General features: G+C 41.5%; 1 protein-coding gene across 1 annotated transcript in view; it reads left to right on the top strand.

Moving 5' to 3' along the window:
• The window catches only part of Gml (glycosylphosphatidylinositol anchored molecule like), a 22,663-nt gene extending 3,077 nt beyond the window's left edge, over positions 1–19,586 (top strand). The window contains exon 3 of the mRNA XM_015486308.2: positions 19,067–19,586. Within this exon, the coding sequence (XP_015341794.1) occupies positions 19,067–19,359 (293 nt within the window). The 3' untranslated portion in view covers positions 19,360–19,586. The remainder of the gene's footprint in view (positions 1–19,066) is intronic.
• Positions 19,587–25,649: the final 6,063 nt, after the last annotated feature.

Here is a 25,649-nt window from a genome sequence, read left to right as displayed (position 1 = left end):
GTTTTATGCCAGTACCATGCTGTTTTTCTTTTTTTTTTTTTTTTTACTATAGCTCTTTAGTATAATTTGAAGTCAGATATTTGATGCCTCTAGCCTGGCTCTTATTGCTCAGAATTGCTTTGGCTACTCTGAGTCTTTTATTCTTCTAAAGGAATTTTATGACTTTTCACCCCTAGTTCTGTGAAGAAAGTCATTATATTTTGAAGGGAATTGCACTGAATCTGTAGAATGCTTTCAATAATATGGCCACTTTAACAATATTACTTCTGCCTATTCATGAACACTCAAGTCTTTCCATCTTCTAAAGTTTTACTCAGTTTCTTTCTTCAATGTTCCATATTTTTTTTTGAGAGAGAGAGAGATAATTTTTGAATATTTATTTTTTAGTTTTCAGTGGACACAACATCTTTATTTTATTTTTATGTGGTTCTGAGGATCAAACCCAGCGCCCTGCGCATGCCAGGCGAGCACCCTACCGCTTAAGCTACATCCCCAGCGCAGTGTTCCATATTTTTATTGTAGAGGTCTTTCACCTCTTTAGTTAGGTTATTCCTAGGTATTTTATTTTTTGTGACTACTGCTGTTGGAATTGTTTTCTTGGTCTGTCTCAGTAGGTTCATTATTGGATTATAGAAAAGCCATTAATTTTTTAACTTATGCTCTCTGTTTTAAAGTAAATATTTTTATTAATTTTTATTCAGATTCTTTTTAGTTATATAAAACATTGGGATACATAATCAAAACACATGGAATATAATTTGCTCTAATTCAGTCCTCAGCACTTCCTTCCTCTACCTCCCTCCTCCCTCCTCCTCCCTCCTGCTCCCCTGATTTTTGTATGCTGATATTGTATTGTGCTCCTTTGCTGAATTGATCAGCTCTAAATGTCTTCTGGTGGAGATTTTTGGGTCTTCCAAATATAGGATCATGTCATCAGCTAACAGAGGTAATTTGACTTCTTCTTTTCCTATTTGTATCCCTTTAATTTCTTTCTCTTGCCTGATTGCTCTGGCTGAAGTTTCAAGGACTATGTTGCATAGGATGGTGAGAGTGGACATCCTTGTCTTGTTCCTGATTTTATAGGAAATGCTTTCAGTTATTCTCCATTCAGTGTTCTGTTGGCTTTAGGTTTTCCTTATATAGGCTTTGTGAAAACGAGGTAGATTTCTTCTATCCATGGTCTCATCAGTTCTTCTTTAACATATACACATGTTAAATTTTCTTTGAGAGCATCATGTGATTTTTGTCCTTAATTCTATTTAGATGATTAATTACACATATTGATTTGCATATGAGAGACCAACCTTTCATTGCTGGGATGAAACCAACTTGATCATGGACATTTTTTTTCTTTTGTTAATTAGAGCTTTATGACTATACATAGTAGTTGAATTCATCCTGACAAACTCATACACGCATGAAAATTGATTTCAATTCATTAGCCCCTGTTTTCCTTCCCATCCTTCCCTGCTTCTTCCTCTGCTCTACTAGATTCCTTTTGCTTGTCTATTAATTTGTTTTAATTGGTTCTTTCTGTAATCTTATTATTTCCTCCCCCTTTTAAAATTTTACTCTAACTTCCACATATGAGAGAAAACATCAACCTTTGAGTTTCTGAGCTTGGCTAATTTCATTTAACATTTTGGCAAATGGGTGGAAATGGAGACTGCTAAATGAAATTAGCCAAGCTCAGAAAAATTCATTCTTTTTAACAGCTAAGTAGAACTCCATGGAGACTGTTAAATGAAATTAGCCAAGCTCAAAAAAATTCATTCTTTTTAACAGCTGGGTAGAACTCCATTATGTGTGTGTATACATGCACGTGCACACACACACAATTTCTTATTCCATTGCTCTATTGATGAGCGTCACAAATTTAGCTGTTGTGAATTGTGCTGCTATAAACATTGATGTGGCTGTGTCACTGTAGTATGTCAATTTTAGATCTTTTTGGGAGAATACCCAGAAGGGGAATAGCTGGGTCCTATGGTGGTTCCATCCCTAGGTTTTGGAGGGATCTCCAAACTGCTTTGCAGAGTGTTTGCATTTGTCTGTAGTCCCACCAACAATGGGCAAGTGTTCCTTTCTCTCACCACGTAGCCAGTATTTATTGTTGTTTGTATTTTTGATCCTTGCCATTCTGACTGGAGTGAGATGGAATCTTAATGTAGTTTTGATTTGCATTTCCCTGATTGCTAGACATGTTGACATATTTTCATGTGTTTATTGATTTCTGTTTAGTTCTTTTGCCCATTTATTGATTGGGTTATTTGCTTTTTAGTGCTAAGGTTTTTTAGTTCTTTGTATATTCTGTATATTAATCCCCTATCAGAGGAGTAGCTGGCCAAGATTTTCTCCCATTCTATAGGCTCTCTCTTCGTGCTCTTGTTTCCTTAGCTGTGCAGAAGGTTTTTAGTTTAAGGCTATTCCACTTATTGATTGTTGATTTTACTTCTTGTGCTTTTGGGGGTCTTAAGAAGTCTGTGCCACCACTGATATGATGGCATGTTGACCCTGTGTTTTATTCTAGCAGTTGTAAGATTTCTGGTATAATTCCCAAGTCTTTGACCCATTTCAATTTGAGTTTTGTGCAGGGTGAAAGAGGTTTAACTTCATTTTCCTATGTTTAGCTATCCAGTTATCCCAGCACCTTTTGTTAAAAGGCTATCTTTTCTCCAAGATATGTTTTTGGTACCTTTGTCAAATATCAGATGGCTATAGATTTGTACTACAGTTCTGTAGTACAATTTCAGATCAAGTATTGTGATGCTTCCTGCTTCACTTTTCTTGCTTAGTATTGCTTTGGCCATTCTGGGTCTCTTATTCTTCCAAACAAATTTAAGAATTGTTTTTTTCTAATTCTGAAAAAAGAATGTATTTTGTCAGAAATTGCATTGAATCTGTGTATTGCTTTTGGTAGTATGGCCATTTTGATAATACTAATTCTGCCTATCCAAGAACATGGGATGTCTTTCCATTTTCTAAGGTCATTTTCAATTTTTTTCTTTGGTGTTCTGTAATGTTGATTACAGAGCTCTTTTACCTCCTCGGTTAGACTAATTCTCGAGTTGTTGTTGTTTTTTTTTTTTTTGGAGGTAGTTTTCCTGATTTCTTCCTTGACTGAATCATTGTTGGAGTATAGGAAAGCTATTGATTTATGGGTGTTGATCTTCTCTCTTGTTACTTTGCTAAATTCATTTGTAAGCTGTAGAAGTTTTCTCTTGGATTTTTTTTTTTTTTGGATCTTCTACATATAGGATCATATCATTAGCACACAAGAGAGTTTGATTTCTTCTTTTCCTATTTGAATCTCATTAATTTTCCTTTTCTTGCCTGATTGCTCTGGCTAATATTTAAGGACTGTATTGAATAGGAGTGGTAAGAGTGTACAGCCCTGCCTTACTCCTGAATCTAGTAGAAATGCTTTTAGTTTTTCTCCATTTAGTATGATATTGGCTTTGGGTTTGTCATAAATGGCCTTTACAATGTTGAGGTAAGTTCCTCTGATCTCTAGCTTCTCCAGCATTTTTAACACAATGGGTATTGGATCCATTCATATCACAGGCCTTTTCTGCATCTATAGAGATGATCATGCAATTTTTGTTCTTAATTCTGTTTGATGAATCACATTACTGTTTTGCCTATGTTTAATCAACTTTGCATTCCTGGAATGAAACCCACGTCATCATGGTGTATTAGTTTCTTTATGCTAATATTTTATTTAGGGTTTTTGTATCTATATTCATCAGGGATATTGGTCTATAGTTTTTTTTCTTGATGTGTCTTTGTCTGGTTTTGGTAACAGGGTTATCCTACCTTGATAAAACGTATTTGGGAATGTTCCCTCTCTTTCGTTTTCCTGAAATAGTTTGAGAAAGACATGTTAGTTCTTCTATAAAGATCTGGTAAAACTCAGCTGAGAAACTATCAGATCCAGGCTATCAGATCCTTTTGGAAGGCTTCTAATTGCTATTTCAATCTCATTACTTGATATTATTTTATCTAGCATTTATGTATCTTCCTGGCAGGTCATATGTGTCTAAAAATATGTCCATGTCTTCCAGATTTTCCAGTTTATTGAAGTGTAAATTTTCAAAATAGGATCTGATAACCCTCTGGATTTCAAAGGGTTCTCAAATACCTCCTTTTTCATCTCTCATCTTGATTTGCTTCTTAACTTTTCTTTTGGTTAATTTGGTTAAGGTTTTGCCAATTTTATCATTTCAAAGAACTAACTCTTCATTACATTGATCCTGTGTATTTTTTTGGTTATTCTCAATTTCATTGATATTTTTTCTGATGATCTTAATTTTTACCTGTCTTACTGGTTTGGGGTTAGTTTGCTCTTCTTTTTCTAAGCTGGGGCATAAGCTTATTTATTTGGGGTCTCTCTGATTTTTTAATGTAGACATTCATTGCTATAAATTTGCCTCTTAGAACTGCATTCACATTGTCACAGAAATTTTGATATGTTGTGCCTTTGTTCTCATTTATTTCTAAGAATTTCTTGATTTCTATTATCATTTCTTCTTTGGTACACTCTTCATTTAAGAGAGTATTGTTCAATTTCCATGAGTTTAATAACGTGGTTTCTATTTTTCTTTTGGTTGATTTTCAGTTTCATTCTATTATGATCTGATAGGATACATGGGTATATCATTTTTTTATATTTGCTAAGATTTGATTTGTGGCTTAGAATACGATCTGTTTTGGAAAAAGTTCCATGCAGAGCTGAGAAGGTAAATTCAGCTGTTTCAGGGTGGAATATTCTGTAGATGTCCATTAGGTCCATTTGATTCATAGTGCTATTTAGGTTGAAGATATCTTTGCTGACTTTTTGTTTTGATGGCCTTTCTATTGATAATAAGAGTATTTTTAAATCCCCAGTATTATTGTTTTGGGGGTCTATGTGGAATTTAATATCATGGAGTATATTTTCCATGTATCTGGGTTCATTGACATTTGGGGAGTAAATGTTTACTCTGGTAATGTCTTCTTGTTGGATTGTTCCCTTTACTAGGATGTAATGTCCTTTGTCTCTTCTGATTAATATTTTTTTTGGGGGGCTGGGGATGTGGCTCAAGCGGTAGCGCGCTCGCCTAGCATGCGTGCGGCCCAGGTTGGATCCTCAGCACCACATACAAACAAAGATGTTGTGTCCGCCGAAAACTAAACAATAAATATTTTTAAAAAAAAAATTTTTTTTTGGTACTGGGAATTGAATCCAGGGGTCCTTAACCACTGAGCCATATCCATAACTTTTTTTTTTAGTATTTTGTCTTGAGACAGGGTCTTGCTAAGTTGCTTAGGGCCTCACTAAGATGCTGAGGCTGGCTTTGAACTTGCAATCCTCCTGCCTCAGTCTTCCAAGTCTCTGGGATTACAGGCATGTGCCACCATGCCATGCTTCTTCTAATTAATTTTTGCTTGAAATGTACTTTTTCAGATATGAGAATAGGTATTCCTGCTTGATTTATTGGACCAGATGCCTGGAATATTTTTTGCCATCCTTTTACCTTCTGCATGTAGGTGTCTCAGTTGGGTCTCTTATAAATAGCATATATAGCTGAATTTTGTTTTTTGATCCATTCTGCTAATCTGTGTCTTTTATTGGGGAGTTGAGGCTACTGACATTCAGTGTTAGTATGGATATGTGTTTGTGCTTTCCTGCCATTTTTTTTTTGCTATATTTTTTATCCTGTCTTACTTCTTAATGGATCATTATTCTATTGATCTTCCCTTGTTTGTGGGCTTTGGGGATTGTTTTTTCATTCCTCTGTGTGAAATTTATCTTTGAGTATTCTTTGTAGTGATGGTTTGGTGTTCATGAATTCTTTTAGTTTATTTTTGTTGTGGAATGTTTTTTTAAAATTTCCCCCTTGAATTTGAAACAGTTTTGCTGGGTATACTAACCCTGGATGACAGTTGTTTTCATGTAGGATTTGGAATATCTCATTCCAGGCTCTCCTTAATATTAGGATCTAAGTAGAGAAATCAGAAGTGAGTCTTGTTGGTTTGCCTCTAAATGTGATCTATTGTTTTTCCCTTGGGGCCTTTAATATTCTTTCCTTGTTTTCTATGTTAGGCATTTTTATTATGATATGGCTCAGTAAGCTTCTCATTGGGTAGGTCACTTTGGGGTCCTGTAAGCCTTGTATGTAGATATCTATCTCATTTCTGTTTTCTGTAACTATCTCCTTGAAAATGTTCTTTATGCCTTTAGTTTGTATCTCCATGTTCTTTTCTATCCCAGTGATTCTCAGGTTAGTTCTTTTAAAGTTATCCCAGACTCTTGTATTCTGGTCATGCTCTATACTTTTTTCTCCTTTGCTGCTTTCTGTGTATTCAGGATCATCTAGCCTGTCTTCAGTGTCTGAAGTTCTGTCTTCAAGGGCAGAGGTTCTTTTTTTTTATATCATCTAGTCTGTTATGGATACTTTCAAGTGAGTTTGTCATTTGATTGATCTTGTCTTTAATTTCTAGGAGTTCTGCTTGGTTTCTTTCACTTTTTCTATTTATTAAAAGTCTTTCATCTCCTGTAATCACTCTCTTAATTTCTTCCTTAGATGTTCTTTGTTCATCAGTTTTTTATAATCTTTCTCTGGGTTTTTGTCTACCTCACTCTCAGTGGATTCCTTTGTTGAGGGATCGTGGATTTTGGGAGGAGATATTTTTGTCTGTTTTTTCATGTTTTCAGAGGTATTGGTCTTGAAGTGGTTTCTTCTGCTTTATTTTTTAGGGCACAGTTTTCAGTTGCTAAAGTGTCCTAGGGTGATCTGGATTGAGATCTCCTCATAGGTATGGTGTCCACAGCCTTTGTGTTATTTCACTCTTTTTCTGTCATAGCAATGGATATCCATAGGTGGGACCTGAGAGCCCACCCTAAGCTGTTTCCACTTGGGGCTCATTTGTAAGTTACGTTTTTGTCTCTTCTGTTCTTTGTATTAAAGTATTGCTGAAGATTGAATGTCATTAATTTGTGTGTGGAGCAAGGCACTGTCTTTGGGTTGAGTTTAGTGCAGCAGCAGAGTTTCTTTTTTTTTAAAATTTTTATTTATTTTATTTATTTTTTAGTCATACATGACAGTAGAATGCATTTTGATATATAATACATACATGGAATGTACATACATCAATCATATTGTCTATTCTATTCTGCCAGCAGCCGAGTTTCTACCCTGTGAATTTGTAGTGTCCCTGCAGGTTTCCAGTACCTCACAGATTAGGGGAAAACAAATAATAGCAACAACCAATGCAAATAATATACAGAATTAAATTAAATACTTGGTTCCTGCTATGACATCTACAATGTTAATTGACACAGACACACACACCTACACACACACACACACACACACACAAAACTCAGAAATGGTAGGGTCAGCAGTTGCCATTAATAAAAACAATAAGTAACCATGTATTATATCTGGCATTAAATCAAACAGTAGGTGTCAAGTTTGGCATCCACAGCAGTAATAATTGCAACAATATTAATGGTTGGGGCAGATGGTATATAAACCAATTAGTTCTAAAAGATGATAAGAATACAGTTAATTAAGAGAAAAGAAAATATGATGGAAAATTAGAAAAGAGTTTACAGTTTCAAAAAGTGAACAGAGAAAATGCAAAAGAGGTGTAGGTATGATGGTTCTTAAAGGAGAAGGAGGAAAAAATAGAAGTAAAAAATGAAACGAAGAGTGAAAGAGAAAACAATAGAATTTGGCTGTTAGCAGAAGAAAAGAGAAACGAGAGAAACAGACAAATTAAAATCAATACAAAACAGTACCAAAATATACTAATCAAAACCCTCAATCTTCAAAAGACAAAGCAAGGAAAAATAACTACATTTAAAAAATGCTACAAATGAGAGAAAAAGAAACAAATATGTATAGTGTACATGTCCATGAATCAAATCAGCACAAAACACACACACATACACAAAAGGGAAAAAGATTCATAATGAAAAATTAAGGAATTTTTTCAGCATAGTCAATGAGCATATATGTTCACTGTGTCCAACTGTCTTTCTTTCCTCCTTCTTGAACTGTCTACTAAGCACGAGAATTAAGGGCCAAGGGTTGTTAAACCCTTCCTATTTTTGTGTTGCTAGCCAAGTGGCCAGTTGAAGTTAAAAATTCTCAGCTTCCCTTCTCACCAGTATGAGGTAGGATGGGGTGGGAAGTACTGTCAGCTGGAGTTTTGTCTGCACAGACCAGGCGATGCACTCCCAAGGCAGAGCTGCTGCAGAGTTCTGTGAGTGGATTCCCTTAGGTGGGGCTAAGGTCTAATCAGGCCTGGGGGGGGGGTGGGTTTGTTGGGTGGTGATTGATCTTGAGAGATTAGATCAGCACACTTCTAAGGGCTGCAGTTGCTGATGTCTGCTGGGAATCTGGATCTCGGGAGTTTCCCCAGGATTCTGCTTGTGGAGTAGAGGAGCAAATCTTTTACCCTCTCTGCTGCCTAAGAACAGCCATTCCAGGCTTCCCAGGCATAGTTCCAGAGCATGTTCACATCCATCCATTTGAATTTCCCATCTGCTTCATCTGGTTCTAGAGCCACCAGACTCAAAATGGGAAGCAGGCCAGGATCCCCTTTGCTTTTCTGACTTGAATATCTCTGGATAAAATATTCTTTGTGCCTGTTGCGCTCTTGTTCTGCTAAGTGCAGCCTAGGTCATGCAACAGGTACTTGTTAGGACCCTGTAGTTAGCTGTCTTGCCTCAATTAGTCCTGTGGCAGCAGCTGCAAGATGGTGCCTGCCTCAGCTCTCCAGGGCCTGTTGGAAATACAGGGTGCTTTTCATGCACCAGTGGATGATGCAGCCTCTGGATCAGCCAAGGACAGACTACTTTTCTGATCTCAGGATTTTCCGTACTAAATCTGTCCATTGTGTTTCTGGCATTCTCACTTCCTCTGTGCTGATCCAGCGCTGCTGTCGCAACCAGGTTGGCTCCAGTGTATTCTCTCTTCTTTGTTTAATGTATCCAGATTTGTGAGTCTTCAAGACACTCTGACTATCTATTATTGAGTTTTAGTGAAATCCCTCTTTCACCTGACTCATAGAGAAGCAGTATTCCTGCTTGCCGCCCCCAACCTGCATGGGCAGCTGAACTTAAGGTTGCTCATGTGAATTTCCTGGGACACCAAATAAAACACAGACACACACTTTACCTTTAATTCAAGCTTCAGGACGGCTCCTCCACTCTCGACCTCAAGCTCCCCAAATGGGAGAGCGAGGAAAGTCACAAGAGGCTGGCAAGAGAGAGAGGGCACGTTCGGAAGTGAGCTTTTATTGGGGGACCCTCATTCTTAGAAAGTTCCATCTAAAAAAAGGTCAGGAGGGGCAGGGTCACAAGGACAGATGAGTGTAATTTGACCCAAGGGGCTGCAGGACGGCACACCTACACCTGAAGGCACATCCTCTACCTTCAAGATGGGGACAGTGTCCAGATCACTAAGAAAGTAGATGGACAGAGCCTCTCCACCCACGGGAAGGAGAATGTGAATCATTCAATGAGACATCTTCCCACATATTCCCCCTTTTTTCTTTGAAAAAGTAGGTGATTGGTCACTTTTTTGAGTCCCTGAATCCTTGTTTTGAAGGCTCACCATCCTATAATTACAATACAAGAGAGAATAATACAAGAATATACCATGCAGAATGCTTAAGAATGTTTCCAGGTTAAAGCCATTCAATTCTCTCAGTATTTGATCAGCTAAAGAAGTAGGATCCGAAAAATCAATCTTACTTTTTTGTATAACTTGAATATGATGATGGAGCGCCAAAAGATCTAAGCTGTTGTTATTATTTTGCCAAATACCCAACAAATGGTTTTTAATCTTCTCCCAATCCCGTTGGGAAGCATTGTATTTGGCAGCAGTAATACACACATACTTATAGCTAGCACGACTTTTAAGTCTTTCCTTGAATTTCAAAGCAGAAAGTTCATTACCAATATTTATGACAGTAGCCTCTAAGGCATTTAGCTTAGTCTCAATCCTTTCATCAATATTTATTTGATTATGAAGAGCATTGGAAGTATTCTGAGCCAAATTATTAAGAAAATTTGCATGTTGAATATTTTGAGATATGGCCACTGAAGCTGTTACTGTTGAAGCAATAAAAGAAACCAAGGCAACAATTCCCACTATTGAGTCCAAGAGCACGTTTAGGTCTCGCTAGCTGGGCATGTATTTGTTTTAAGACTTGAAAACCAGTATTAGTGTACCATGGTTCTGAAATATTAGTTGGTAGTAAGACAAAAGAGGGCTGATGGAGTATCAGTGTTACTTTTACTTTATTATATCTGGTGCTACAGTTAGTTAAATTACATTTACTACATGTTACAAGATAGCTATCATCTTTCCATTTAACTTTTACATTTCCAGTAATTAAAACGTAAGGAGATTGAACTCAGGCTCATAAGCTATAGCAAGAACCTTCCTTACAGTTCTTGCCTACAGAGTCTGGTAAAGGTTTGTCAGTAAAATGTAAGCATTCTGAGGCAGCAGTTAAGTGCCAAACATCTTTCTGAATGCCACCTTTGCAGAAGGTCAAGATGTTGCTAACAAATCCTCCAGGATTCATGACATTACTCTTGTGCAACTGCCTTTTGTCAATTTTAATAGACTAGTCCAAAATATACCCACTATTTCTAGACACCTTATGTTGTACTGGAAAAGTATTTATACAATCCATCGCTTAGGAAAGGTGCCAATTTCTATCGCAGAATGGTTAGGACAAGAGGTATTCGTGGACGTTCTGCTGAGATGACTGGTTTGTTATGAGAAAGTCCCATTTTAATAACTGATCTGATATAAGGTTTTGAGTCTCCATTAACAGTACCATTAATTGGTCTAGGTCTCCGAACTGCTGTCTTTTCCTCAAATGACACTTTCAGACAGTCAGCATGTTTATCGTGGGACCAACACAAAGGTAATTAGGCACTGTAGCCAGAATAATTAAATCCAGTCACATGATTGGGAGTAATATGAGTGTCTGTAAATCCTCCCATCATGTATGAGTCATTAGTAAATACTGGGATGGATTCTCCAGACCACACTGCTGGGTGTACTAGAGGTGGATCTGGAAAATATAGTCCAATAAGTTTCTCCCTGATTCTCTTTTACCTGACAGCTCAACAGAGCTATTATAGCAGCAAGCATCATCATTGGAGATTAACTTTTCCTTGCTGTTGAATCATTTATGTAGCCTGCAGTTGTCAATTTCTTCAGGTCCTTCCATGAGATAAACTTCCTCGTTCAGTTTCTTGGGGTCATCACTCTTCTCTTCTTTCAAGGTTTCTTCTTTTTGAGGGAAGGCTTCTTTGGGTCAATCTTCAGTCGTTTGAATCTTGGTTCTATGTCCTCCATGCCAGATGGCGTGTTTAGGTACCCAAATAGGATGAAAAGCACCTTCTGGAAAAATACAAGCATGACCTCTACCCCACGTAGTCACTGGATATGGTCCTTTCCATTGTCCAGTCTGTAAGTCCTTCCACCAAACTCAGCCTAAAGGGCCTGTTGCTGTAGAAGACATGTCGCTTAGTTGCAGTGTGACCTTCTGAGTCACAATATGGAAAATTTAAAACAAACAGCATGATTGAGATTATTTTGGGGAGTCATAGTCCTATCTCCCCCTTTTAGTTTTTGTAATTGTAGCTTAATAGATAAATGAGCTTGTTCTACAATGGCTTGACTTTGAGGGTTGTAAGGAATACCTGTTTTATGGTCAGTATAAACTCTTGGTAAAATTGTTGAAAGGAAGAGCTTACATAAGCCGGTGCCTTATCAGTTTTAATCTGTAAAGGACATCCTTATACTGCAAAGGCAGCTAAACAGTGAGAAATAACATGTTGAATATTTTCTTTTGCACGGGCTGTAGCAAAGCTAAATCTAGAGTAAGTATCTACAATTATATGTACATAATATTGTTTACCAAATTAATGAATGTGAGTTACATCCATATGCCATAATTGATTTGGTTTGATCCACGGGGATTTACCCCAGATGGTAAAGATGGAGTGTGTATAACACACTGGGGGTAGTGACGTACAATTTGATGAGCTTGTTCTCTGGTTATATTAAGTTTTTTATGTAAGCTAGAAGCATTTTGATGATGTAAAGAATGCGAAGCTTGTGCACAGTCATACAAAGATATTTGCTGACAAACAGCAACCAATTTATCAATCTTCTCATTACTTCATGTTAGGGGCCCTGGAAGATTAGTGTGGGCCCATATATGACCTATAAAACATGGGTGCTTTCACATTTGTACCGTCCTTTGTAGGGTATGAAACAAATTGAATAACTCTTGTGATTATGTATATCCAGTAATTGAAGTTTCAATATTTTTCTTAATCCCTACTGCATATAAGCTGTCAGAATAAATATTAAAGGGCTCATTTGCAAAATGACTTAAAGCACAAATGAGAGCTTGTAGTTCTGCTCGTTGGGCAGAAGCATATGAGGTTTGTATTACCTCTATATGAACATGCCTATAAAAACCTGCTTTAGGGCTGGGGATGTGGCTCAAGTGGTAACACGCTTGCCTGGCATGTGCAGGGTGCTGGGTTCGATCCTCAGCACCACATAAAAATAAAATAAAGATGTTGTGTCAGGCTGGGGTTGTGGCTCAGAGGTACAGTGCTTGCCTAGCACATGCAAGGCCCTGGGTTCAATTCTCAGCACCACATAAAAAAATAAAATAAATAAAATAAAAAGTGTTGTGTTCAACTACAACTAAAAAATAAAATTAAAAAAGATGTGTCCACTAAAAACTGAAAAATAAATATTAAAAAATTCTCTCTCTCTCTCTCTCCTCTCTCCTCCTCCTCTCTCTCTCTCGCCTCTCTCTCTCTCTCTCAAAAAAAATTTTTTGGAAAAAAAACAAACAAACCTGCTTTACCTGAACTTGAGCCATCAGTGAATTCTATTAGTGTACCATTTATTGGTTGTGCACATATAATCCTTGGGAAAATAAATGGTGTTATTAATATAAATTGAATAATTTTATCATGAGGATAATAACTCTCTATCTGACCAGAAAAATTAGCAAAAGCTACTTGCCATAAATTAGAAGTTTGAAAGAGCCAGTCATTTTGTTGAGCAAAAAAATGGAATGATTATAACATTAGGTTCTGATCCAAATAGCTGTAAAACTCTTGTTCTGCCCTTTATCACTAATTGAGCAACAAAATCATGAAAAGGAGTTAATGACTTTTGAGGAGAGTGAGTTAAATGAATTCACTCAATAACTCCCAGTGTTTGCCATATTGCCCCGCTGTAGGAGCATGAGCAGTTGGAAATATCAACAAATATATAGGCTCTTGAGAATTAGTAAGCTGAACATTTTTAATAGCAATTTCAACTTTCCTTAAAGCTGTTCTTGCCTCTGCTTTGAGCTGACAAGAAGAACTTGGAGAAGGATCTCCCGGTAATATCTGGAAGAAAGTTAGCTTTAAAGATGGCTTCAGCCAATTAATATCTCCTAATAATTTTTGAAAATTATTAAGAATGTTTAGCTCCTTGACTCTTATTTGTAAGTTTTGAGGATGGATTGTATGTCCTTCAATCATATAACCTAGATATTGAAAAGGAGATGTCCTTTGCACCTTCTGAGGTGCAATGCACAAATCCATTGCTGTGAGTGAAGTCTCTAAAAGGGCAAAAAATTTTAAAAGTACCTCTGAATTAGCATGAGTTAAAAGTATGTCATCCATAAAAATGAATAATATATGCATCAGGGAATTTTTCCCTCACAGGCATGATAGCCTGTGCCACAAAATTCTGACATAGGGTAGGACTGTTACACATTCCCTGAGGCAGCACTTTCCAGCAATATCTTTTAACTAGTTCTTTAAAATTAATTGCTGGGACACTAAAGGCAGACTTTTTTACAGTCATCTGGGTGCAAAGGTATAGAGAAAAAACAGTCTTTTAGATCTACTACTATCAAATTATAATCTAAGGGAATAGCTGTAGGAGAAGGAAGCCCAGATTGTGATGCTCCCATGGGCTCTATAACACGGTTAATAGCTCTGAGATCTTGTAATAATCTCCAATTACTAGATTTTTTCTTAATTACAAAGATGGGTGTGTTCCAAAGGCTGAGCATAGGCTCTAAATGACCAGCTTGAAGCTGTTCTTCAACTAACATATGAGCTATTTTAAGTTTTCCCATGTTAAGGGCCATTGACTAACTCATTAATTTTCTCTGTTTTTTTTTTTTTTTTTTGTGGGGGTCGGAAAAAAAGGTCAGGGCCCCTACCAAAAATTTTGGCTGAGTGCATTAATTAATCTCTGTCGAGGAGATTGGATCATAAATAAGTATTCGTCCTGTAAGTTTCTCTCTGTTTCCCTAGGAGTAGATCCTTGATTAAATTCCTCAAATCACCTGATAGAATTTGGAGTTAGTAATAATAATCCCAAGTTGCTTAGAATACCTGTACCTCATAGGCTCACTGGTAATGTGTCCAAAACATGAGGCTTAAAGATTCCAGTGTTACCATCTCTATCTTCCCAGTGAAAATAGATACTGGGCACTCTGGGCAGGTTGAGAGATCTGCCCTATGCCTTCTAAATTGGCTGGCGCGGTATGTAAAGGCCAGTTTTGGGGCCAAAATCGGCGAGATAAAACAGATTTATCTGTCCCAGTATCTGTGATTCCTCGAAATTTTTTAAGATTGATTTTAAGTTCCAGTAGGGGGCACTCCTGCCAGATTAATTGAGCCCAATATACTCAATCCGGGGGACCTGGAAGTTGAGGTTTTAAGTGGGCTGTCCGCGGAACAACAGGGTAAAAGTACTAAATGTCTTTAGTAGAGAGCTGAATAGCATATTCTGATTTTACAGTGACTGTTAGCTCATCTCTAAAATCTGGATCAACAACTCCTGGTATTACTTGGATTCCCTCTTTAAAACTAATTTGTGCCAAAATTAGGCCTAAAGTACCTGGGGGTAATGGCCCACGGATTCCAGTAGGAACTTGCTGTGGTCCCATTTGAGGTGTTAAATCTATTAACATGGCTGGCCGTACTGTCTGGGTGGAGCTGACTGGTAATAATGACCATCCGCCATGGTGGGTTGTGATGATGTCAAAGCCTGCAACTCTAGCTCTTCCTCTGCACCGATTATTTGGTGGTCCTGGGGTAGGCCTATATTCCATTTTTTGGCCCTGAAGAAGGCGGAAGTGAAGTCAGAAATGGAGGCACGTCACTGCCATATCTGTTCCCCATCCCCCCTTGCCATGAAGCTTTTTGTTCTGTAATGCCACTGGCGTGAACCAGGAAAGGTTTCTGCCCTGTTGTGTGCCAAATGCCCAGTCCTACCACAATTAAAACACTGCCCTCGGGAATGGCGTCTCTGGGATTAGAGCTGAAGTACCTGCTTTAAAGTCAAGGTGAGTGTAAAACCTTGTAATTGTGTGGGACCAACATCTGCACAAAGGCGAATGAATTCTGAGACTGTCCCTTTTTTTTTCAATGAGGTGGGAGGATGTCTTGACAAACTTTATTGGCGTTTTCAAATGCTAGCTGTTTATGAATTCAGAAGCGTTTGAATCTCTGATTGACCTGTTAGCTGCCTGGTATAGGCACGCTACAAAATTGGAGAATTGTTCTTCCAGGCCCTGTTTTATCTGATTGAAAGCTAAACTCGTTTGATCTTGGGAAGAAATTTAAAGCCAAGCCTTTTTGGCACATTCAGTGATCTGGTCACAAATGGCTAAATCATAATTTAACTCTCTCTCTAGGTCCGTTATCATTTCTAAGGGAGCTTCAAGATTTTGTCTCTTGTTTCTTTGAGCCTGTTTGGTACAATAATCAGTCCAGTGGGACCACCAGAGGAGATAATCACCCCCAGAAAGGCAAGCATTTGCCATTGAAATGCAATCATTTGGGAGTAAAGGCTCCTGGCATAACGAATTGAGTAGGCTTTGTAAAAATGGCGAGTTAAGGCCACAGGTACCGCAAGCATTTTTGAGTTTTTTTAGAGTCTTAAAGGGAACTACAGCGTGCATGTGGACATGCGGTTTTGTTCGTTAATCTGTTCAAAGACTGGAAAAAGCTGAAAACCTGTAATGTCTTCCCCCACTTCCTGTGCTCTTCTAAGGCCACATTGTAGTGGCGTAAGCATGGCAACCACCAGGTCAGAGTAATGACAGAACCTCATTCTCCTGGAGGAGAGCATCTGAATTTGGATGGCGGATGCTGGCCCAGCTAAATGTAATTTAGCAAAGCCCTCCCCAGGTCTTCCTTACCTGTAGACTGAGTCCCCTCAGACTGTGACTGTTTTTCGTCTGTATATTCCTGTCTGTCTTGGTTCTCTTCATTTTGAATTTGCCTCCCAGAAATCCGATGGGGGAAAAATTGTGCTCTATATGTGTAATAAGAATTGCAATGCATTCAGCTGTCGTGTATTTAAAAAAATAAAATCAGTTTAAAAAATTCGATCTGGGCTAGTCTCTTCTCTGGAACACGCCCCTTGGCACTCATCTAAAGCTGCTGACTCTTGTCTGGCTCAGCAGAGACTGAGCTTTTGATTTTAGATCTTACCCTGATGCAGCTTGTCTGCGACTGGAGAGTTGCAGGCTAAGCGAAATTTGACTCTGTCCTCAGTCCTGGTAGGAAAAGACAGAACCACTTCGAAGCAGCCTTGGGCTGTTTCTCCTACTCCAGACTCGTAACTTCTCTCTGAAGCCATTTCAACAAGTCTTGGGGACCACTGGTCCTGATCTAGGTCATCAAAGAGACACGTTTCTAATGCAGTCCACCTTTTGAACACTCTCTATTGTACTTTTAGACAGTTGGCAGAGAGACACCCTTTATATAGTTTTCTACCTAGTTTCTCCCAAGTACATAAATCTGGTATGACTTGTTGACCGTTTTCAGGAACTGGACTAGCTAGGTCCTTTTGATTTGCTTTCCTCTCCCATTGGTTATTGTGTTCAGAATTGTTAAATACATTTCTTTATCTGAAGTCATGGAACTGCCCATGATAATTCTTTAATGTCCTTGGCTCTAAAACTGTCTGCTTCCTCTGTGACCCTTCAAAAATTCAAGGTAAATTAAATTTCTATAGCACGCTCTCTCTCAGTCATCCTGGAAATTCACCACCGAGCGGTCCCTCATTCTGGTGCCGTCTTCTGCCCCCGACCTGCATGGGCAGCTGAACTTAAGGTCGCTCATGTGAATTTCCTGGGACACCAAATAAAACACACACACACTTTACCTTTAAATCAAGCTTCAGGAAGGCTCCTCCGCTCTCTACCTCAAGTTCCCCAAATGGGAGAGCGAGGAAAGTCACGAGAGGCTGGCAAGAGAGAGAGGGCACGTTTGGAAGTGAGCTTTTATTGGGGGGACCCTCATTCTTAGAAAGTTCCATCCAAAAAAGGTCAGGAGGGGCAGGGTCACAAGAACAGGTGAGTGTAATTCGACCCAAGGGGCTGCAGGACGGCACACCTACACCTGAAGGCACATCCTCTACCTCTAAGATGGGGACATGTCCAGGTCACTACAAAAGTAGATGGACAGAGCCTCTCCACCCACGGGAAGGAGAATGCCAGTCATTCAGCGAGACAGCTTCCCACGCCCACTGCTTGAATCTAAGCCCAGGAGCAACAAGGAATATAGCCTCCTCTAGCCTGACATCTTTTATTTCAGATCATGGTGATTTTTAATGCAGATTGGAAATATTTTAAAGAGGATTTTTCTATCTAGGTTGATCGGGATATTTTTCTTTAGTTTTAGTGTTCTTATCTGATTTTTCACCTGGGGATTCTTGAAGGTCTCAGGTGAAGCTTGGATTAGGTAGCTCTGGCTGGCCAAGGTGACAACATTAGTTGTGGAACACTAATGGAATGTGGCATTGTGTCCATGCTGCGGGGAGTTTGGTTTTAAGAGCCTATCACCATTTGCATGTGACTGCAGAAGCTTGAAACAGACTGGGGGTATGGGGGAAGAGCTTGTCCTAGAGGGGTCGTACCAACTACAGGAAATCAGAGAAAGGACAGATAAACATAGGCTGTCCTGCTAATAGTTGAGAGGTTGTTGAGAGGTTGTTTACCATCTAGGGGTGTTGGGTTCATTATCTTTATTCACCAAAGAATTGAAGAACAGGACACAGAGATGGCAAGCAAGCAGTAGGTTTATTGCAAAAGTGATGGTAACAGAGAGAGGAGGGCTCCGGAGCCTGGGGTACAGTGGGGGAGTTTTGACTTGTTCTTTTTATGGTCTCTGGAATATCCTCTTCTTTTTGTGGAGGAGGGTTACTAGGGATTGAACTCAGGGGCATTTGACCACTGAGCCACATCCCCAGCCCTATTTTATATTTGATTTAGAGACATGGTCTCATTGGGTTGCTAAACACCTTGCTTTTGCTGAGGCTGGCTTTGAATTCACAATCCTCCTGCCTCAGCTTCCTGAGCCACTGGGATTACAGGTGTGCACCACTGCTCCCAGCTTCTCTCTCTTCTTCTCCCCTATCCAAGCTCTCCTTGTTATTATTTGTTGGTTCCCCCATGTCCATATGTCTGTTTTAGTTTTTCTGTTGGATCTGCTGCTTAAGCGCACAAGTATAGAAGTGTCTGTCTGGGTCCCCCATTTTCATCATTTGGGAAGTTGACCTCCTGGGAAGACCCTCTGCATGCTCCTTTAGTCTGGCCCTGCCCCTGACTTTCTCACTCTCCATCTTGCCCTGGCTGCCTGTGCCTTTCTACATCTCCCTCAAGGTTTCCAGGACATAACTAGAAAATGACTTCTGGCTCCACTTAATTTCTAAGAGCTCTAGAACACTTAAGACAAAAAATGAGCAGAATGTTTCATTTGTATATCTACATGACAAAGTGCCAAGATGCCATATGGAGGGCTAGGATAGACACAAAGATGACAGCATGGACAGAAAAATATCTTTAGAGGAAGTTGTTTTCAATCCTCTTGTGGACTAGAACATTCTCTTTGTCACAAATTCTAGGCAATGGAATGTTGGAACATTTGGGAATGTATGGAGCTAGTCATGTTGAATATTCTGTTGAATAAACCAATGATTTCCATCACCATTTTTTTTTTCAGGTGTGAGCCCTCGTTTATTACTTGTTTACAAGAACTGTACTCGGAATTGCACATTTGTGTATGCTGCTGAACAGCCTCCGGAAACTCCAAGAAGAGTGCTCCCTAATCAATTCTATTTTGCTAATTGTTGTGGTGGTATGTCTTGCAACTCTGGAGGACCTACCAATGTAGAAAGAGATTTTTTACCTCCACAGATAATTGAGGAGGACTTTGTAGCAGAGTCTGCATATTTGGGAAAACCAAAATTTGTCCTGAGCTTTGCTTCCATCATCGTCAGTAATACACTGACTTGAGATGGCCTCTTGGAGTCCATTCATCTTCCCCTGTTGCTCAGAATGCTGCTGTTCTCTCTTGGAGACGCTGATGTATCAGGCCTCCCGTCGGCCCCTTCATGCCTTGTTGTAAGAGCAAAATAAAGGAAAATGCTGTTGGTTGGAAACGTGCCTGAATGCTGGTTTCCCTGCATGTCCTCAGGTTCTACAGTGAGGCTGCTGCTCTTTTCTGCCTCCCTGCAAATTCAGGAATTCCTCTGTGTTTCATCAGGTGAGCTGCTTTTGTTCCTCGAGGCACTTCTTATGCTCCGTAACTTTAGTGAGATGTAATCACACACCATGCAACCCACCAATTCTGTGTAGAATTGAGGAATGTTTTGTACATTCACAGATTCACCAGTCATTACCACAGTCCAGTTTGGCACACTTATGTGACCTCAAAAATAAACCCTGAAGCTGGGTACAGTGGCACTCACCTGTAATCCCAGTAATTCGGAAGGCTGAGGCAGGAGGATTGCAAGTTAAAAGCTAGCCTCAGCAACGGGGAGGCACTTTAACAACTCACTGAGACTCTGTCTCTAAATAAAATACAAAATAGGACTGGGGATGTGCCTCAGTGGTCGAGTGCTCCTGAGTTCAATCCCTGGTTTCTCCTCCCCCGCCAAAAAATAAATAAACCCCAGACCCCATTACCCACCCAGGCCACCACTGCTGCCTGTTTTCTCTCTATGGATTTCCAATCCTGACATGTGCTAGGAATGGAGTTATACGATGTGTGTTTTTTTTGTCACTGACCTCTTCTCCTTAGCATAATGTTTTCAGGGTTCACCCATGTAGATGTGTTAGTTCTTTATTTTTATGCCCAAATCATGTTTAATTGGATGAATGCCACACATATTTTGTGAATTCCTTCATCAGCTGATGGACACTGGAGTTTTCGAACCTCTGAAAAGTGTAACGCTGCCATTAACAGCTGTGGTAGCTTTCTGGTGTGACTCACCTTCAGGCTTCTGGATAGGCCTTGTTACCTTTTTGAATGTAGCCTTTATGTTGGGTGTGAAGTGTCATCTCCTGGTTTCAATTTGCATTTCTCACATCACTAATGATATTGAGCATCTTTTCAGGTGCTTACTGTTCATTGCCTGTCCTCAGGAGAGGAATTCTGTGTAAACCCTTTGCCATTTAACCACGTGATTCTCTTACACCTGCATTGTAGGAGTAGTTTCTCCATCCATCATAGTGATCCCTCACCAGGTATGTAATTTGCAAAGACTGCACCATTGTAGGTTGTCTTTTCAACTTACTGAATGTCCTCTGAAGCCCATATGCTTTCAAATTTTGTGAAGTGTATGTCATCTATTTTTTTCTGTTGCTGCTCATATTCTTTGCCAAATGCAAGGTCATGAAGGATCACCTCTGTTTCCTTTTAAGGCCTTCGCAGTGCCCACTCATAGTTAGGGTTTTGATCCATCATGAGTTAATTTTCATATATGCCTGAAGTAAGGTTCCCATGGCATTCTTTTCCATGTAGTTTTACAGTTGTTCTAATGGTATTTGTTGAAATCCTATTCTATTCCCATTGCCCCAGTGTATGGTCTCGACACCTTTGTTCAAAATTCATTGTCTGGAGACAAACAGTGGTTCCCTCTGGACTTCTGGTTCTGTCTGTACACCAGTCTCACAGCATCTTGATTATCATTGCCTTGTATGAAGTTTTGAAATCAGGAAATGTGAGTCTTCTTGCTTTGTTCTTTTTCAAGATTATGTTGGCAGTTAGGGGTCCCTTGAAATTCCATCTGCATTCTAGAACCAGCTTGCTGATTTCTAAAAAATCCTCCTGAGGTTCAGACAGGGGTTGTGTTGAAACTGCAGAAAGACTAAAGCACTTTCCAGGAGGTGATACTGAGCCTTCTGACCTGTGAACACAGATTCGAAAGCTTCAATTTGCTTCAACAAGGAGAGCAAATTCCATAGTTTGAGTGGACCAAGTTTTGAACTTCCTTTGTTAAATTATTCCTTAATATTTGAGTCTCCTTGGTACTCTCATCAAAGGGAAGTGTGTTCTTGCTTTTATTTGAGACCCCTCACTGCAGGCGTAGAGGAGTATAAATGTCTGGGGATGTACCCTGAAATCTTGCTGAGCACCTTCTTCAGATAGGCCCCTTCTCAGTGTTTTCATAGCAAACTCTGTGTACAGGACCAGGTGGTCTGTGAATAGAGACAGTGTTACTTCTTTTTGCTTCTGAATGACTGTTGCTGCTTTTTCTTGCCTGCTTGCCCTGGCTGGAAGCCCTGGTGCACTGTGGAATAACAGAGATGGGAGCAGGTGCCCATGCTCCTGATCTTGGGAGGAAGGAAGCCAGTCTTTCACCACAAAGGGTGAGGTTGGCTATGGACTTTGAGGTGCTTTATCTGGTTGAAGAAGTTCCCATCTATTTGTAGCATGAGATGGCCTTAGATTCATCCCATTCTGTATCTGCTTCTATTGAGATGGTCATGTGATTTTCGGTTTTTCATCTCCTGATAGCATAGATTATAGTAATTGAATATTTGGTGTTAAACCAACTGTTTATTCCTGAGGTAAATCCCACTTGCCCCTGGCATGTAATTCCTTTGATATATTGGATTCCATTTGCTGGAGTGGTCTTGTGTTTTATGGGAGGAAGCCAATAGAGAAGGCCAGACCTTGTAGCGTGGCAGGTAGCACAGCAGGGAAAAGGCACGGGGCTAGGGGAGGACCTCCCCATCCTGGCCTGCTGTGGAGACAGAGCCTCCTGGAGGAAAGTCTTCTAGCTGCTGCCCTTGAGGAGGAGCATGCATTCCCCACACTCCTCTCCAGTCAGTCTGTCACTGTCCTCCACAGCCTGACAGCACCTGTGCCCTGCCTCCTGGTTGCTGCCTTGGTTTATCAAGTGTCCTTCTTTGCCATTGACACACCCCCTCTCATCCACGCTTGGGCTGCCCCTACGAGGACTCCATAATTTCTTGCCCTCCTCACTTGGCACTGCCTTCTTTCCTAGCATGGCTGCAGACACCACAGCCTACCTGGCAGCGTTCCACCTTCCTTCAGTCTGTGATACTGCACGGCCTGTCTAGCCTCTGCAGCCTCCAGCAGAGTTAAAGAGAAAGCTGCAGTTGAGGGTCACCTGCAGCAAAATCACTGGTGGGGGCTGGATAAAATGGTTAAAATGCCAGATTTTCAGGATCCCCACTCTGGTCCTTCTGTTGTGTCTCCTCTGGGTTGAGCCTGGTCTTGTGCATTTTTACCAACTCCCCCATTCAATAATTCTTCCCCTACAGCTTCAGTAGCACTGGAGTGAAAGGTGGCCCACGACAGTGCATTAAGGGCTGAGCATCTGTTATATGCTTCCTGGCAGGGAGCCATGCACCTGCACTGGTGGAGGATAGGGGAAGGGGAAGGAGCTACTGGGAGGAGTTGCCAGGGCAGTGCTAGACCTGGGTGGAGCCTGGAGCAACAAAGGTTCAGAGGAGTAAAGGTGCCCTCTGTCCCTGAACAGGCCCCGCCACCTCCTGAGGCAGCCAGATCTAGTGAGGAGGGGTGTAGGCCACAGGCAGCAGCTGGTATCTGAACTGACAGCTGTTTGTGGTAGTGTGGAATCACACATTTGCTGCTTCCAGAGACACTGAGGGTTACCCAAGTCACCATCTGGGAGTCGGGCCAAGCCAAGTTCATGGTTCAGTGAGTCAGAGGTTGGAGAGGCACAAGGTGCTCCCCATGGGTCCAGAGTTCTTGCAGAGTGCTCTAAGGATGGCATGAAACAGCAGCACCCAAAAGTACGTGACCCTGCAGCCCAGGGACATAATGTGATTGTACCCACACAGGGAACTGGAGCCATCAAGGCAAAGGCAGGTTCACAAAGAGCCATGGCCCTCTTCTATGGTGGTCCTGCTCACTGTTGGGTGGCTCTGACCACAGAACCTGCTGAAGACTTCCCCCAGGTCCTTGTGGGTCAGGGGCTTGACAAAAACTACTGAATCCTGGCCCTCCCCTGCTGACACCCACAGGGCCTTCCCCTTTGGCTCCAGAACCTGCACCTGGGCTCCACCTGGACAGCCCACCCAGCCCACACCACTCCCCAGTGCTGCAGGGCCTGCTCTCCCAACCTTCCTTGGGAAGCCTCCTCCCTCCAGACTCCCCTGGTGGCTGTCTGCAGATCCTGCTGAAATTCGCCTCCCCAGCAGACTCACCCCCTCAGCCCCAGGGGTCCTGTCTACAGGGATAAGCCAAGAACCAGGCAGGCATCAGATTCCCACCGTGTGTGCACTCCATGACAGGGGCTCTGCTGGGCATCCTAGATCCTGTGTGGTTCTGGGAGTGCCTCCTCTTGGGTCCACGAAGCCCTGAGTTCACACAGCTGGCTGGGCCTCAGAATAAAGCAGAACCCCTTGCTCCAGGTCAACCTCGGGCACAGGGGCAGTTCAGTCCCTGCCTGCACCTGGTTGGGGTTCTGGGGGCAGGTCCGTCCTGCATGTGTGTGCCCAGAGCCCCACTCCGCAGGGCAGGCGGGAGCCACTGCTGAAGTCCTCTGCCCTGGCCGAGCTGGTCCCAGGGAGCTGGAGGAAAGATGAGAGGCAGTGCTGATGCAGGTGGGCTGTTCTCCTGGGGACTGTTGTTGGAATCCACACGCAGCCATGTTTGTCGAGGCCTAACCCAAAGAGAACAGGAGAGGAGAGAGGCAGAGAGGAAGGCATTGTCTTAGTCAGCTTTCCTGCTGCTGTGACGAAAGGACCCGACCAGAACAACCACAGGGGGGGAAAGTTTAACTGGGGGCTCGTAGTTTAGAGGTCTCACTCCATAGACGGCAGACTCCATTCCTTGGGGCTCATGACAGAAGAGCGTGGCAGAGGGAAGCAGCTCACGATGATCAGGAGGCGCAGAGAGAGGTCTCCTCTTGCCAGGTACAAATACATACCCCAAAGCCACGCCCCAGTACCCACCTCCAGCCACACCCTGACACTTCAATTTCCACTGAGTGAATCCCCAAAAGAGGGTTAATTCACGGGTTGGGTTAAGGCTGTCACAACCCAATCTTCTCCTCTGAACCCTCTTGCATTGTCTCACACGTGAGCTTTTGGGGGGACCCCCACATCCAAACCACAGCAGGAATGGAGGAAGAAAACAAAGCAAGCTGGGAAGTTGTGCAGAGGGGTTCTCCTGCTCATGCCAGAGCATGCGCAAAGTGCTCATGAGCACAGATGACAAGTGGCTCACAAGAGTCGCTGCCAGAACCACAGCCTTGCACAAAGGCCGCCACAAAGCACTTCTATGAGGACATCTGCCCAGAAACTTTCATCTTGGCTGACGCCACCTGCTTTGTTGGTCCTTGTGGACAAGGATGATTGCTTAAACATATCTTGCGCAATCCTTCCATTTTGCCTTTAAAACTTCCCCTTGCCTTGACCTCCCTGAAGACGCTCCAGATTTCCCGTGTCACCCACATTCCCATAGCAAAGCTCTGCCAGCCTCCAGTGCACGTATGGATCTTTGCAGAACCGCGCTTGCAGGTTATTTTTGTTGACATCCCTGCTGTGCAGAGTGGATCCTCAAGCAAGAACAGCTTTGCAAGGAGCTGGTAACTGCTGGAACTGGGTGCGGTGCAGACCTCAAGCCTTCGGTGCCCTCCCTGCCTAGGGCTCGCCCCTTCCTGCCTCAGCGAGTCTTCTTTTGCCGTGGGGCCCCCTTTTTAATAGGGGCTTCCGCTGAGTGATCTGGGGTCTGTCTCACCTAAGGCTCCCATAAATAAGGACCTCACATCCCTCCTGGGCCAACAGGACACTTTTTCACAACCCTTTCTGTTGCAAGCATCAGTGTCTCTCTCTCTCTTCTTGAGTATGTCCACAGAACTTATCTTCTGTCTCCGTGGTCTCCATGTCTTTCTGATGTGCTCTCTTTTCATTCTGTGTGGCAATTTAATGTCTCCTTTTATCTGCATGGCTAATCTAAGATTTTTATGAGCACTGTGATTCAGGCTTCATTCTGGTTTGCTTACACACGTTTGCAAATGATTTGGCTTTCATTCTTCTCCCGCGTGTTTCTACGATTCTTCCAAGAGCAAAAGTGAAGATTCTGAACAGAAAGCTTTTGGGGTGGTCCCCACCCCATCTGAGAGACTCTTTCTCCAGAATTAAGACTGTTGTGAGAGGTTGGCCACAGGCAGGAAGGACGAGACCAGGACTCCTGCCAACCTCAAGAGAATCTCCCTGTGGTGAGGAGCAAGGCTTCTCTGCTCTTGAGAGACCAGGGGATGAGATCAGATCCGTAAATTCTACCAGAGGCCAGGAGAATCCCC

This window comes from Marmota marmota, unplaced genomic scaffold (genome assembly GCF_001458135.2).
Source record: "Marmota marmota marmota unplaced genomic scaffold, marMar, whole genome shotgun sequence".
NCBI classification, from domain to species: domain Eukaryota; kingdom Metazoa; phylum Chordata; class Mammalia; order Rodentia; family Sciuridae; genus Marmota; species Marmota marmota.
The sequence above is the reverse complement of the archived record's forward strand: the minus strand, read 5'-3'. Positions and strand labels throughout refer to the sequence as shown.